This window comes from Aulonocara stuartgranti (genome assembly GCF_965226115.1).
Source record: "Aulonocara stuartgranti genome assembly, chromosome: 10".
Taxonomy (NCBI): domain Eukaryota; kingdom Metazoa; phylum Chordata; class Actinopteri; order Cichliformes; family Cichlidae; genus Aulonocara; species Aulonocara stuartgranti.
The window spans coordinates 6,626,874-6,639,197 of NC_138946.1; the positions used below are offsets into that span (position 1 = coordinate 6,626,874).

Consider the following 12,324-nt stretch of genomic DNA (forward strand, 5'->3'; position numbering starts at 1 on the left):
GGAAAGAGAAGAAAGGGATGAAAGATGTGGAAAAAAGAAGAAAGGAGTGGTTGGACATATGGATACAAATGAAGAAATAAAACGAAGGAAGGAGGCATGGGAGGGAGGAAGGAAGGAAAGAAGGAAGGAAGGACGTATGGGAGGAGGGAAGGAAGGAAGGAAGGACGTGTGGGAGGAGGGAAGGAAGGAAGGAAGGGGGTGTGGGAGGAAGGAAGGAAGGAAAGAAGGAAGGAAGGACGTGTAGGAGGAGGGAAGGAAGGAAGGAAGGAAAGAAGGAAGGAAGGAAGGACGTGTGGGAGGAAGGAAGGAAGGAAGGAAGGGGGTGTGGGAGGAAGGAAGGAAGGGGGTGTGGGAGGAAGGAAGGAAGGAAGGGGGTGTGGGAGGAAGGAAGGAAGGAGGCATGGGGGTAGGAATGAAGGAGGCATGGGAGGAAGGAAGGAAGGACGTGTGGGAGGAGGGAAGGAAGGAAGGAAGAGGGTGTGGGAGGAAGGAAGGAAGGGGGTGTGGGAGGAAGGAAGGAAAGAAGGAAGGAGGCATGGGGGTAGGAAGGAAGGAAGGACGTGTGGGAGGAAGGAAGGAAAGAAAGAAGGAAGGACGTGTGGGAGGAAGGAAGGAAGGGGGTGTTGGAGGAAGGAAGGGGGCGTGGGAGGAAGGAATGAAGGAAGGAAGGAAGGGGGTGTGGGAGGAAGGAAGGAAAGAAGGAAGGAGGCTTGGGAGGAAGAAAGGAAGGAAGGAAGGAAGGAAGGGAGGAAGGAAGGAAGGAACTGGGTGTGGGAGGGAGGAAAGAAGGAAGAAAGGGGGCGTTGAAGGAAGGAAGGAAGGAAGGAAGGAAGGAAGGGGGGTGTGGGATGAAAGAAGTTAAAGGGAAGTAAGGAAGAAACCCCAAAAAAGAAGGAGAAGGGTAAACGAGTAAGGAAGCAAGAAAATAAGGGAGCATTACATAGTGAGGTAAGTAAGGAAGGAATACAGGTAGGAAAGATGAATAGAGGGATGGATGGATGGAAAAAGCAATGTAAGGAAAGAAGCAGCAGGGAAAGCAAGAAAGGAACCAAGGAGGCAAGGAAGAAGAGAAGGAAGAAAGGAAGAAAGGAAGAAAGGAAGAGGCAGGAAAAAATGGGGAAGGGTGGAAGAAGGTTTAAAGGGAAGGAGCCAAAGGAAGGAAGGAACAGAGTAAGCAAGGAATGGAACAAGGAAGAAAGGAAGTAGCAAGAGATACAAGGAAGGAAGAGAAAAATGAAAATAGAGGAATAATAGGCAAGAGGAAGAAAATGGAAGAAAATAAAACTTAACCAAAGAACGAAAGGAAGTGAAGGGGAAATAGAAGACAAAGTAAGAAAATAACAAACACATCTTATAAGGACGGATATAAGGGGGAAAGGGTGTGTGTAGTGAACAAGAAGAAAAATAGAAGGGAGAGTTGAAAGGCAGAGAGGGATAGAATAAATCTGTCTTTTGTTGTTTTGGTGTGCTTAGCTGCCGTGGATCTGTTTTTAAAGGCTTCAGAAGATCATTTTCAGGGAGCAGTGATGTTTGACAGTTTCTCTTCTTCTTGGTTTCTGTTTTAGACTAACTACATTACAGCCTGTGTTTAACCACAGCCTCTCAAGCAGAAGTGAATGATGATGTTGCTTTTCCTCTTTCTTCCTTTTCACTGCGAGTTTGCATGCCGAGTCTGGAATAGCTTCAGATCGTAATAACAGTTGGGAAATCCTTTATTTGTCAGATTTCCAAATAGCACTTCTGTTTGGGTGAGAGGACTTCCTGTTTGTTTGGTTATTTGTGTTTCACTACAACACCTGAGAACACACTAAAACTCCATCTTCCTGAGATAAATGCGGTGCCCTTATGCAATGAAAGCACTTTGTTTTTATTACTTCACCATTCTTTGCTCCTGTATTTTTACCAAAGTGGTAACACTGTACAATCAAGTGGCGGAGGTAGGTTATGCAATCATATGCATAATCATTTCGTACATCCCAGGTGGGCCGTATGCAGTGGAGGATTTCAGTTTGCTTTTGTCTTCACTTACCCCCAAGCACCCCAGTCGCAAATGTGTTTCTAGAGTTAATGTTATGTGCTGGAATGCCGTGAAAACATTTCAGGGACTTTCACAGCATTTCATTTACCGGCTCCATCGATTTGTCCTCCAGTTCACTTCCTCAAGATAAATGTGGGTGGAACAAGTCCTCAGCTTAATGGTCCTTTTGGTTTGCTTGTTCCTCCTCTCTGAAAAAAAGTGTTGTTCCTGAAATAACACACAGGTGTGTTTCTACTTCAAAAAGCTGGAAAAAGTCCCCACTAGTCTGGGTGGTTAGGGATGTTTTACATGTTTTATATTAAAATACACCCTTGTAAAATAAAGCATTGCAAAAGTTGTTTTTCCGTTAGCAGCATGCCGAGGTCCACCCACGAATCTAAACTGACCCCTTGAGCCGACATTTGACATGCACTCATTGAAAGGGCGCCCAATTTTTAGAGCATTGTCCACATGTAAATACTGTTTACTGTGCATGTGCATGTTTATCTTGTTTTTCGACAACAGACTTGCACCATGTTACTGTTTGCATGAGACGATTTTCTCCAAACGTAAGACTTCTCGCTCTTTGTTCAACTTTGATAATAATAACCATTATCTCCAGACTTCTGATTGGCCATCATTTCTATATTTTTTTAGAGTAATAGGGTTTTCTTGCCCTTGACAGTGCTGAAATCATCTTTTGTGTTTTGTTTCCATGTGGAAGTGGATATTTTGCACATAATCACATAATCTCCACTTAACTGTTTTCTCTTTGAAGGTCTGGTATTCACACCTCAAGTTACCTTTGGGACTTAATTTATTAAAGATCCCTATTTATGTCCTTTTGGGCTCTGCTGGAGGTCTCTTCCTGTCAAAAGGGAGTTCGCCCTCTCCACAGTTGCCAAGTGCTCCTCATAGGGAGATATTGTAATTGTTGAGGTTGTTGAACTTAGTTAAACTGTAACTTCTTTTTTTTTTTTTTTGCCTGCTTTTTCTAATTTCACTAAAACCTCGACTGTTGTTTGGGGTAAAATACTCCTCTTCACAGCTGTAATCTTATTTAAAACATGAGAAACTGGTGGTGACAGACAGATCTCACAAATGCCATAACCCAATATGTCAGGGCACAGATGCCAAACGACAAAGCGGTGTTCAAAATGTCTTCAAAGATTTCCAGCCCATTCTGAGAAGCAAGCGCTTACTAAGAAGCAAGCCCGTGCTAAGAAGTGAGGTTTCTCTGAAAGTCTCTCTTCTTACAATCAGTTAACACTAATGGGAATGTTTTATGCTGCTAACATTTTGCCATTAAATACAATGTTTATCTAGATACAGTACTGTGCAAAAACTTCTTCATATTTATCTAGGAAGATTAGAAATGGGTGCAATGATTTATTGAAACATGCAAGCATGCATGAAGCTACAGTATAAGCTACAGTTCTAATGAGCTTTTCAGTATTTGGTATGATGACCTTTGTTCTTCAACACAGTCGAACTTTCTTACAATTTCTTTAAGTAGTCTTCAGGACTGGGTCTCCAGCCTTCTTAAAGGACATTCAAAGCTCTTCTTTGAATTTTAGCTGGTTGTTCTTCTGTTGTCTGTCACGATCCCACACTGCTTCAGTATCGTTGAAATCTGGGCTCTGAGGAGACCAGTCTGTGACTGATAGTGTTCCTCTGTGTCTTCTTCTATCCAAGTAGTTTTTTAGTCTTTCATGATGGTATTGTGTGATGGATTAAAATCAGATGGTTCCTTTTTGCGTTTATAATTCTATTGAATTTTGCACCAATGGCTGAAATCAGCCCCAAACCACGACAGACGCCATGTTTTTCAGGTGGCTCTAGACCCTCACAGTCATATCGCTCTCCTGACCTTCTCTGGACCTCCTCTGTAAGACCTGATGATCAGTCTGGTTCTTGTTTAATTTGGCAAACTTCACCTCTTTTCTTCCTGTTTCCCTTCCTCAAGAATGGCTTCTTCACTGCTCCCCTTCCACTGAGGCCATTTCTGATGAGGCATAAACAAACAGTAGGTGGATCAGCTGAAGAGCCCGATGCATCTCGCTGGTTCTATGTCAGGTGTTTGCTGTATTTTTTTCGCATTTCCTCAGGACGTGACTTTCAGATACTGTTTTTTTAGGCCTGTCACTTTGTCCTCCATTTGTCCAGCAAACAAGACAGAAACAAGGGACACAAAACATTTTTTATCACCTCCATAAGTTTACACAAGTGACTACCAAATCATCACAGAATGTTTGCAAAAGTTTTATTGCATTACTTCTAATAGCTTAAATGTATTTTGTGAAAACATGCTTTCCTACTACACAATATAAGCTGCAAAGCGCTCGCTGTACTTCTGGGACAGCTGGAGTAATTGCTGGACTGCAGTGACCGACTGTCAACCTTATCGACGCGCTGCAAATATGTGACTGTATTTTGCTGATTATTTTGTGTTGCGGAGCAGAAAAAAAATACTGTATTGTTACTGGACTGAATGCCACAACAACAATGAAGGCCTGAAGCAAATGTAGCAGAGATGAGATGTGACAGACACTGTGCACACAAGCCAAAAGATCTATTCACACACAGAAAACACCTTTATTAACCATTTTCCAGAAACAATAGACTGTGAGAAAAGCATCCATGCTTCCAAAACAGCGCAACCTATTTCTTCTTGGAAACTGAAATTTGAATTCAGCACCTGTCCAGTTATTTTCACTGAGAGTCTGATTGCATCACGTCCCATACAGTCTACTGTATTAGTGATGCATATTAACGTACATACAACATCCTAACGCTGTGCGGTTCCTAAAGGCTGCATGTTTTCCTCAGTATTGCAGCTGATTATGCAGCGGAAAAGCACTTGAAACAAACAGTATTCCCCAACACAGGCATGCTGGAGCCGTGAGTGTGAATCATGTCATGTTAGGGCGGTGGGCGCTCTCTGCATTTATTGAAAGCATAGGTCTGCAGGGAGCACCAATAATTGGCTTTCATTATAAACTTAATGAAATGCTGGCGAAGAATATAGATCTCCAGTAAAACACAAAGCTCATTTTGTGGCCCCGTGCACCTTTTGACTGCAAGAGACCTTTCGGTTCCCCATCAATCATTAGCTTTTGTGACTGTAGCCTACTGTGTTATATTATAAATCCACGTCTTTATTGTTGTTAAGAAAGGACGCCGTCTTGCACTGAAAAGAGGATTTGTTTTGTTTGTGTGTTCAGTGGAAACAAATGCAAAGTGGGCACATAATAGAAATCAGTAAACAGGCGGAAAGGACAATGCGCCACAACACAGTTCGATTCGTGCTGCACTAATTGAGTAAATAAGACGAGCAAATGGAGATGTGTTCAAGATGAATTCGTGACTGGGTCTTAAATGACTTTGACATGATGTCAAATTTTTCTCAACGTCTTCTCACGTAGAGTTTCCCCTTCCATCTTAGTATGTTTGAATCTTTTGATCCGTGCACGGTTGAACGCGTCCTCGTGTATAATTATCTCATCATTTCCTGTCATGCTGATAGAGTCTGACAATGATCCCTGCAGAACTACTTGGTTGTAGCTTCAGTGCTCTGAGTGCTGTGGTCCTACAGATTTAGCAGCTGTGACTACAAAGTACAAATTGAAGCCCTGTGAAGGTGGATGGTGGAAAATGACTGGTTTTATGGCTTTAAGCCTCCTCTCAGCAACAAAGCCTAACCTAAACCTCGCTCTACTCATGTCCTCCTACACTTCTCTGTTCTTGTCATCTCAGGATTTCAGTGTGTGATGAGGACAAATTCCGCCACAACGAGTTCATCGGGGAAACGCGAATCCCTCTCAAGAAGCTGAAGCCCAATCAAACCAAGAATTTCAACAACTGCCTGGAGAAACAGTTACCTGTAAGTTCACTCCATCCCACACACACAGCTGCATTTTTATGTTGTTTAAACGTGATCGTGTTGTTGTTTCTTGAGGGGCTGTACTCACAACAACATTTTAGATCCTAAAGATTGTGCCAATATTACAGACATGGCTTTGCTGTCTGATAGACATGTTATTAAATGCCATGTGGAAGTTTAAGTCAAAATTTCCACCAAACAAGAAGTTCTGTATGAATATGAATATCATATCGTATCATTTTATCGATTATAACAAAAATAAATAAACAAAATCTTCCTGATGAAGAGAAAACCAAACACATGATTTGCATTACATTGATGACATTCTAATCCATGTTTGTTTTTCCAAATGTGCAAATCACCATGCAACAAGTGACACTGAATTTAGATGCAAATATAGGTGTGACAGCCCTTTAGTTATCAAATTAGTGGGCAGTTTAACCTAATTCGATTTGAAAAACAACAACATACATTTCACATCTTTACTGCAATAATCTGATAGATATTTCTTGCTTTGTAAAGCTCACTTTTCCTCTTTTTGCACATAGAAGCAACATATTTCTGTCCCAGGTGCAGTTTTTGCCAACGTATCTCAGTTTTGACCAGACTGCTGTTTCACCCTACTTTCATATTACTTCTTACTTCTTGGATCCTTAGACCAAATTGTAATTACTGTGTCCGGTATACATCTGCCTAGCTTAAGATTAAAGAGTAATTTAGTCATCATTACAAAGCATAAGGTTGTTCCAGTATATTTCCAGTGGAGTCACTTTATTCTGCTAAGAAAAACACTTCAAATACAAATCTGTGAATAAATAAATTGATCATAAGAAAGAAGCTAACACTTCTGATAAACAGCTCATGTCAGCAGAGCAGAGCTGACATGACCTGCTTAATTAAATAAAACTGCCTTGAGAAACAGTAAGCTTGAAGTCATTGTGTTTTTTCATTATTTATTTGTGTGTAACAGTGTAACTGCATAGCATGTAATACTCAACATTATACTCTGCTCAGTGCAATATCTTACGTGTAGGCCGAGACCATAATCATCAGCAGCAGTCCATCATTTTCAGTGTATTAAGTGACTCAAGTGTGGGTTAGACTTGGCAAGCTTGCTCATGTTCACAAAGACCAGCACGGGAACAGCTTGATTTTCCACATCTGTTGCACTGTATGACCATCTGACCGGGAGTGATGGGCCGTCAAGGTGGTGTAACTTTGACGACGTCTCTCTTCAACATGCATGAATAATTGATTTCATAATGCTGTGCCGATTTGATCTCTGCTTTTACCTCCCAGGTTTCACAGTCCGTGCCGGTGAACTTTCAAAACATCATTATCCTTCACCTACGTTTGACATTGATGCCTAGGAAAAGTGGGAGAACCTGTGCAATTTTAAACTGCACCAAACTTTAGTTTGCATTAAGTAAAAGGTGACCCGTTATTATCCACATTTTAATCACAGTTAGTGCATTATGTTGTTTAATTTTGGTGGGGGGTTTTTAAAAAGGGAAAGAAACTGTTTAGGTATCCCCAAGAGATCGGAGGTCTCAGACCTTAATGAGCTTGTTAAGACTTTGGTTTGTTCACAATAAAGTTCAGGTTATGTAACTTTCAAAGCTTTATAAGCACACTGACTCTTCAAACCTTGGCTCTTCTGGCCTAGCACTCTCAAAACTGAAATAATTGATACCCACTAACCAGACGAAGCAGCTAGTAAAGTGTTTTCAGGTATCTGTTTCATCAGTTTGTAATGTCAACTAAGAAACAGCAGTTGACAGGAACAATGCACCTGAAGGTAAAGTCTGAACCACTAAAACCATTTCAGAGAGGGTCATAAACCCTTGTTTTGAATGTAAAAGTCTTTCAGGAAGATTTATCAAAATAGTGGTGCACTGTCCTACCGTTCATTAACACTAGGGATGGGTATCGTTTAGGTTTTATCCGATACCGGTGCCAAACCGGTACTTTTGAAAGGGTGCCGGTGCTTAAACGGTGCTCGAACTGGTGCTTAAAGAATGGAGAACACAAAATTGGTCCAAAAACCTCTCATGTTTAGCTGTTTTGAAAATTTCCCACTCGTGGGACTAATAAAGGTATCTTATCTTATCTCTTATCTCTTTTTATGTAAAAAGATAACAATGTTAGTCTTTTCTGCAGCTATAGGTCATATATGGTATCACTCTTGGCTGGAAGCAGTGCTTAAACAATGGGAAAAAAACACAAACTTTGTCCAAAAACCTCTCATGTTTAGCTGTTTTCCACTTTTTCTTTGGTCATTTTAGCCTTTTTGGCCAGAGTGAAGGGAGTATCTGCCATCAAACAAGAAGACAGCCGCATGTAACTACGACGGTGTTTGCTAGTTCACCTTACATGCATTAGTTTAATAACGTGGTTAGCCTACTCAACATAAATTACACACGAACAATATTAAGCTACTCACTCAGAGAAGAACGGCTGCTGCTGCCATCATCATCCATCATCATTTCTGCTACACTGGCAGGGCTAGGGGCCAGGACTCTCCTCTTCGGGTTCTTGGGGGATGTTGCTAACTCCGGGTCCGATAACAGGCAACCCACCCGCAGTAGATGTGCACGGTGTGAGGTCTTGCAGCAAGCTATCAAATACGGTGCATTTCTCGGCTTTTAAAAAACGCTATGCGTCACCAGGTGTTTCATCAGATTCGAGGAGTTACCTCCTTTGCACAGTATCACCTTAAAGCACTTGTTGCAGGCTGCTGAGTTTGCATATTTTGCTGTGGAGTACAGCCAGACTTTTGACCGCTTCGCCTTGGGCATTTTTAATCTGTAGCTCTGCTCTAAAAGAACGTACGTACCTGGGCCCGCCTACTATCCTCAGAAAGGTAAAATGATTGGCTAGAATCCAAAGTGTATGACATCTCAGGAAATAAAGCACCGAAATGTGCGCTGCTTTTCGGTCTGGTTACTACCGTTTATGTCAGAACCGGTGCCATAAAGGCACCAGATACCGGTACCCATCCCTAATTAACACCTGCCGCAATTTGGCACCCTAGGAAAACTCATCATAGAAGCATACGATTATTTGCTCATGTCAAAGTTCAGAGCCAGAACAAATGAGCAAACACATCTTTAAATGCTGATCAGTTGAACCAAACTCTTGGATCACTAGCAGACATTTTGGGGGGGGGGGGGGGTGCAGATTTCATTTAAAAATAAACAGAGTTTTCCAACTCTTAAACTCAGGATAAAATCAGTCCTGCAATCTGGCTTATTCATCCAAAACAAACCTTAAAATCCACAATAGGCAGTGTAAAGAAGCAAAAGCTGAAGACTTAGCAGATATTTTCTGATGTTTAGCAATCATTTCACTGTTTCTGTTCAGATACACAGCTGCATGTCAAAGCCTGAGCTACAGTTCTGCACGGAGAGTAATTAAGGAAGGCATGCGGTCTGTTTTATTGATAACATGTAACTCTAATTAGTTTCACTGGGACAGAATGTGTGTGCGAACAAATTTAAATATCTGGTAATACTAAATCCAGATAATAAGTGGTGCATTATAATAGTATAACAAAAGCTCCCAACAGGGCATGGCATGGTGCTCCATATAATAGATGTTGGTAATTGCAAGAAACAACAGGACCCGCGAGGATTTAGCTTAAAGCACATGACAGATTAGAGCCTTGGGTTTTGAGCCCATAAGTGGGGTGCGGGAGTGGATTATGCGTTATGAGAGCATGGGAGTGGAGTGAAGTATCATTGAACTGTGATTGAATATCCTTTTGAAAATGCCTACACAGTTTATGGTTTTAAAAAAAAAAAGTGGATGCAGTGTAATTCTGGACCATCCATATTTGGAGTGTGGAGCACAGTCTTGTGTTTGGAGAGACAACTTCCTGTTGCTTCACTCATATGCTTTGTTGTCTATGTGGGAGTGAGAAATAGCATCCAAAAATAGAAAAATATGCTTGTGCATAAACTGGGACCAAACAGCTACTATTCATTGAACAATCTGGGCTTTGATTTTGTACCGAGGTTTGTTTATGTAAGTGCTTCCAAAAATGACCACATTTAAAGTGTTTTGTAGTCATTTGCCATTCAAAGATTTGAGCATTTTCGGGAGCAGAAAGCAGTATTAGTGTTAAAAATGCTATTATTTGTGTTTAGTTAGTAGTTTAGTAGTAGGTTAGTAGGTAAAGCGGGTAAGTTTACAATTTGCAACGTTGCATCTAAATGTTTGTGGCAAAAATCTGCATGTCTAAGAGATAACAACCAGATGAGGGATTGCAAAGTGTGATCAGTAGATACTGTCAGTGCTGACATGAAACAACGTGACTCACAGGTATATCTGCATGACACTGCTGCCTGCAGCTTTACAACAGCTATCTACAGCAAAGAATACCTATCCACGCACAGCAGACATGCTCTTTCATTTACGTTACTATTCGTTTAGTAAAACTAGAGTTGATTTTAGAAGATGGGTAGCTCAGATCATCGCTGTATAGGTTTTTAAGCAGAGCAGATATTTGCGTCAAAGGTGACAAATGTTTCATTTCTTCTTCAGATAAGATTCATGCTATTTTGGACCACCCTGTCGTATGTCATGTAACAGGGCCTCATAGGCCTTTTTCACACAGATTGCTTCAAGGCAAAGTGAAGTGAAGCTATGACTGTTGCTGGTTAAAAAGAGAAAAGGGTGTTCTGGCAGGTAGCTTTCTGCTCTGTTTGCGCTTGGATGAGGAGCTCTGTCTGAAAACAGGAAGTTGTTTTGTGTGCCGGGGAGAATAGAGCAACCATTTAATCATCTCATCCAGCAGCTCACACTGCCTGTCTTATTGATGGTCTTGACAGGTGGAGCCTTTTAACTGGCTTCTTCGGCTTATATAAAAGTCAGTAGATTGGGTAGAAAACACAGAAAAGCGTTGATGTAACCTTAAAGTCTTAAAGGTCATTTTTCAGGGTCATTCTGGGTCAAACGCTGCCTGAGGGAAGCAAAGGACACCTACAGGAGGAAGGTGGAGCAGAAGTTGGAGAGGAACAATATGAGGGAGGTCTGGAATGGTGTGAAAACCATCACAGGCCACAACACCAAGAAAAGCACAGTGGGGGGGACTGTGGAGAAGGCAAACGAACTCAACAACTTCTTCAACAGGTTTGACCAGCCCACAACCCCCCCACCCTCACCTTCACTACAGAGTCCTCTCCCCACTCTCCTGCCTCCCTCGCTTCCCCCCCTTCCTGACACCATGACACCCCCCTCCTCCAATCCCTCTCTCAGCAGCAAGACATCTCCCCCCCTCCCCTCCTCCCAAACATCTCCCAGTGTCACAGTGGATCAGGTCAGGAGGCAACTGAGGAAGCTTCGCCCCAGAAAGGCAGCAGGCCCAGACAAGGTGTGTCCTAGGATGCTTAAGGCGTGTACTGCTGAACTTGGGGAGCCGCTACAACGAGTCTTCAACCTCAGTCTGCGACTGGGGAGAGTGCCCGCCCTATGGAAGACATCCTGCATCGTCCCGGTCCCCAAAAAGAACCGGCCCAATGAGCTGAATGACTTCCGACCGGTGGCACTGACGTCACATCTTATGAAGACTCTAGAGCGGCTCTTCCTCAACCTCCTCCGACCACAGGTACAACATGCCCAGGACCCACTACAGTTTGCATACAAGGCGGGTGTCGGAGTGGAGGATGCCATCCTGTACCTCCTACACAGAGCCCACTCACACCTGGATGAGGGAAAAGGCGCGGTCAGGATACTGTTTCTTGACTTTTCCAGTGCCTTTAATACCATCCGGCCCTGTATGCTTCAGGAAAAACTGAACAGGATGGAGGTGGACCCCTGCCTGGTGGCCTGGATCTCCGACTACCTCACCGACAGACCACAGTACGTCAGGCTGAAGGACATCACGTCTGACACTGTGGTCAGCAGCACAGGAGCACCACAGGGAACTGTGCTGTCCCCTCTTCTCTTCACCCTGTACACCTCTGACTTCTGCTACAACTCTGAATTATGCCATATTCAGAAGTTTGCAGATGACACGGCCATCATGGGGTGTATCTGGGATGATCAGGAAGAGGAGTACAGAAGTCTGGTGAGGAACTTTGTCGCATGGAGTCACACAAACCACCTTCAACTCAACACCTCAAAGACTAAGGAACTGGTTGTGGACTTCGGGAGGTCCAGAGAAGGTCCACTGCCGGTTCAGATAGAGGGGGAGGAGGTGGAGGTGGTCAACAAGTACAAGTACCTCGGGCTGTGGGTGGACAATAAACTGGACTGGTCATGCAACACAGAGCACCTGTATAAAAAAGCCCAAAGCCGACTGTACTTCCTCAGGAGGCTGAGGTCTTTTAACATCTGCAGGAAGCTCCTGAGGATGTTTTACCAGTCGGTGGTTGCTGGAGTACTTTTCTATGCTGTGGTGTGCTGGGGGAGCAGCACAGCA

General features: G+C 42.8%; 1 protein-coding gene across 6 annotated transcripts in view; it reads left to right on the forward strand.

Moving 5' to 3' along the window:
* doc2b (double C2-like domains, beta) overlaps positions 1–12,324 on the forward strand; it is a 194,680-nt gene that overhangs the window by 144,252 nt on the left and 38,104 nt on the right. For all 6 annotated transcript variants that reach the window (XM_082550111.1, XM_082550112.1, XM_082550116.1 and 3 more), the window contains one exon: positions 5,774–5,900. In XM_082550111.1, coding sequence (XP_082406237.1) covers positions 5,774–5,900 — 127 coding nt within the window. The remainder of the gene's footprint in view (positions 1–5,773; positions 5,901–12,324) is intronic.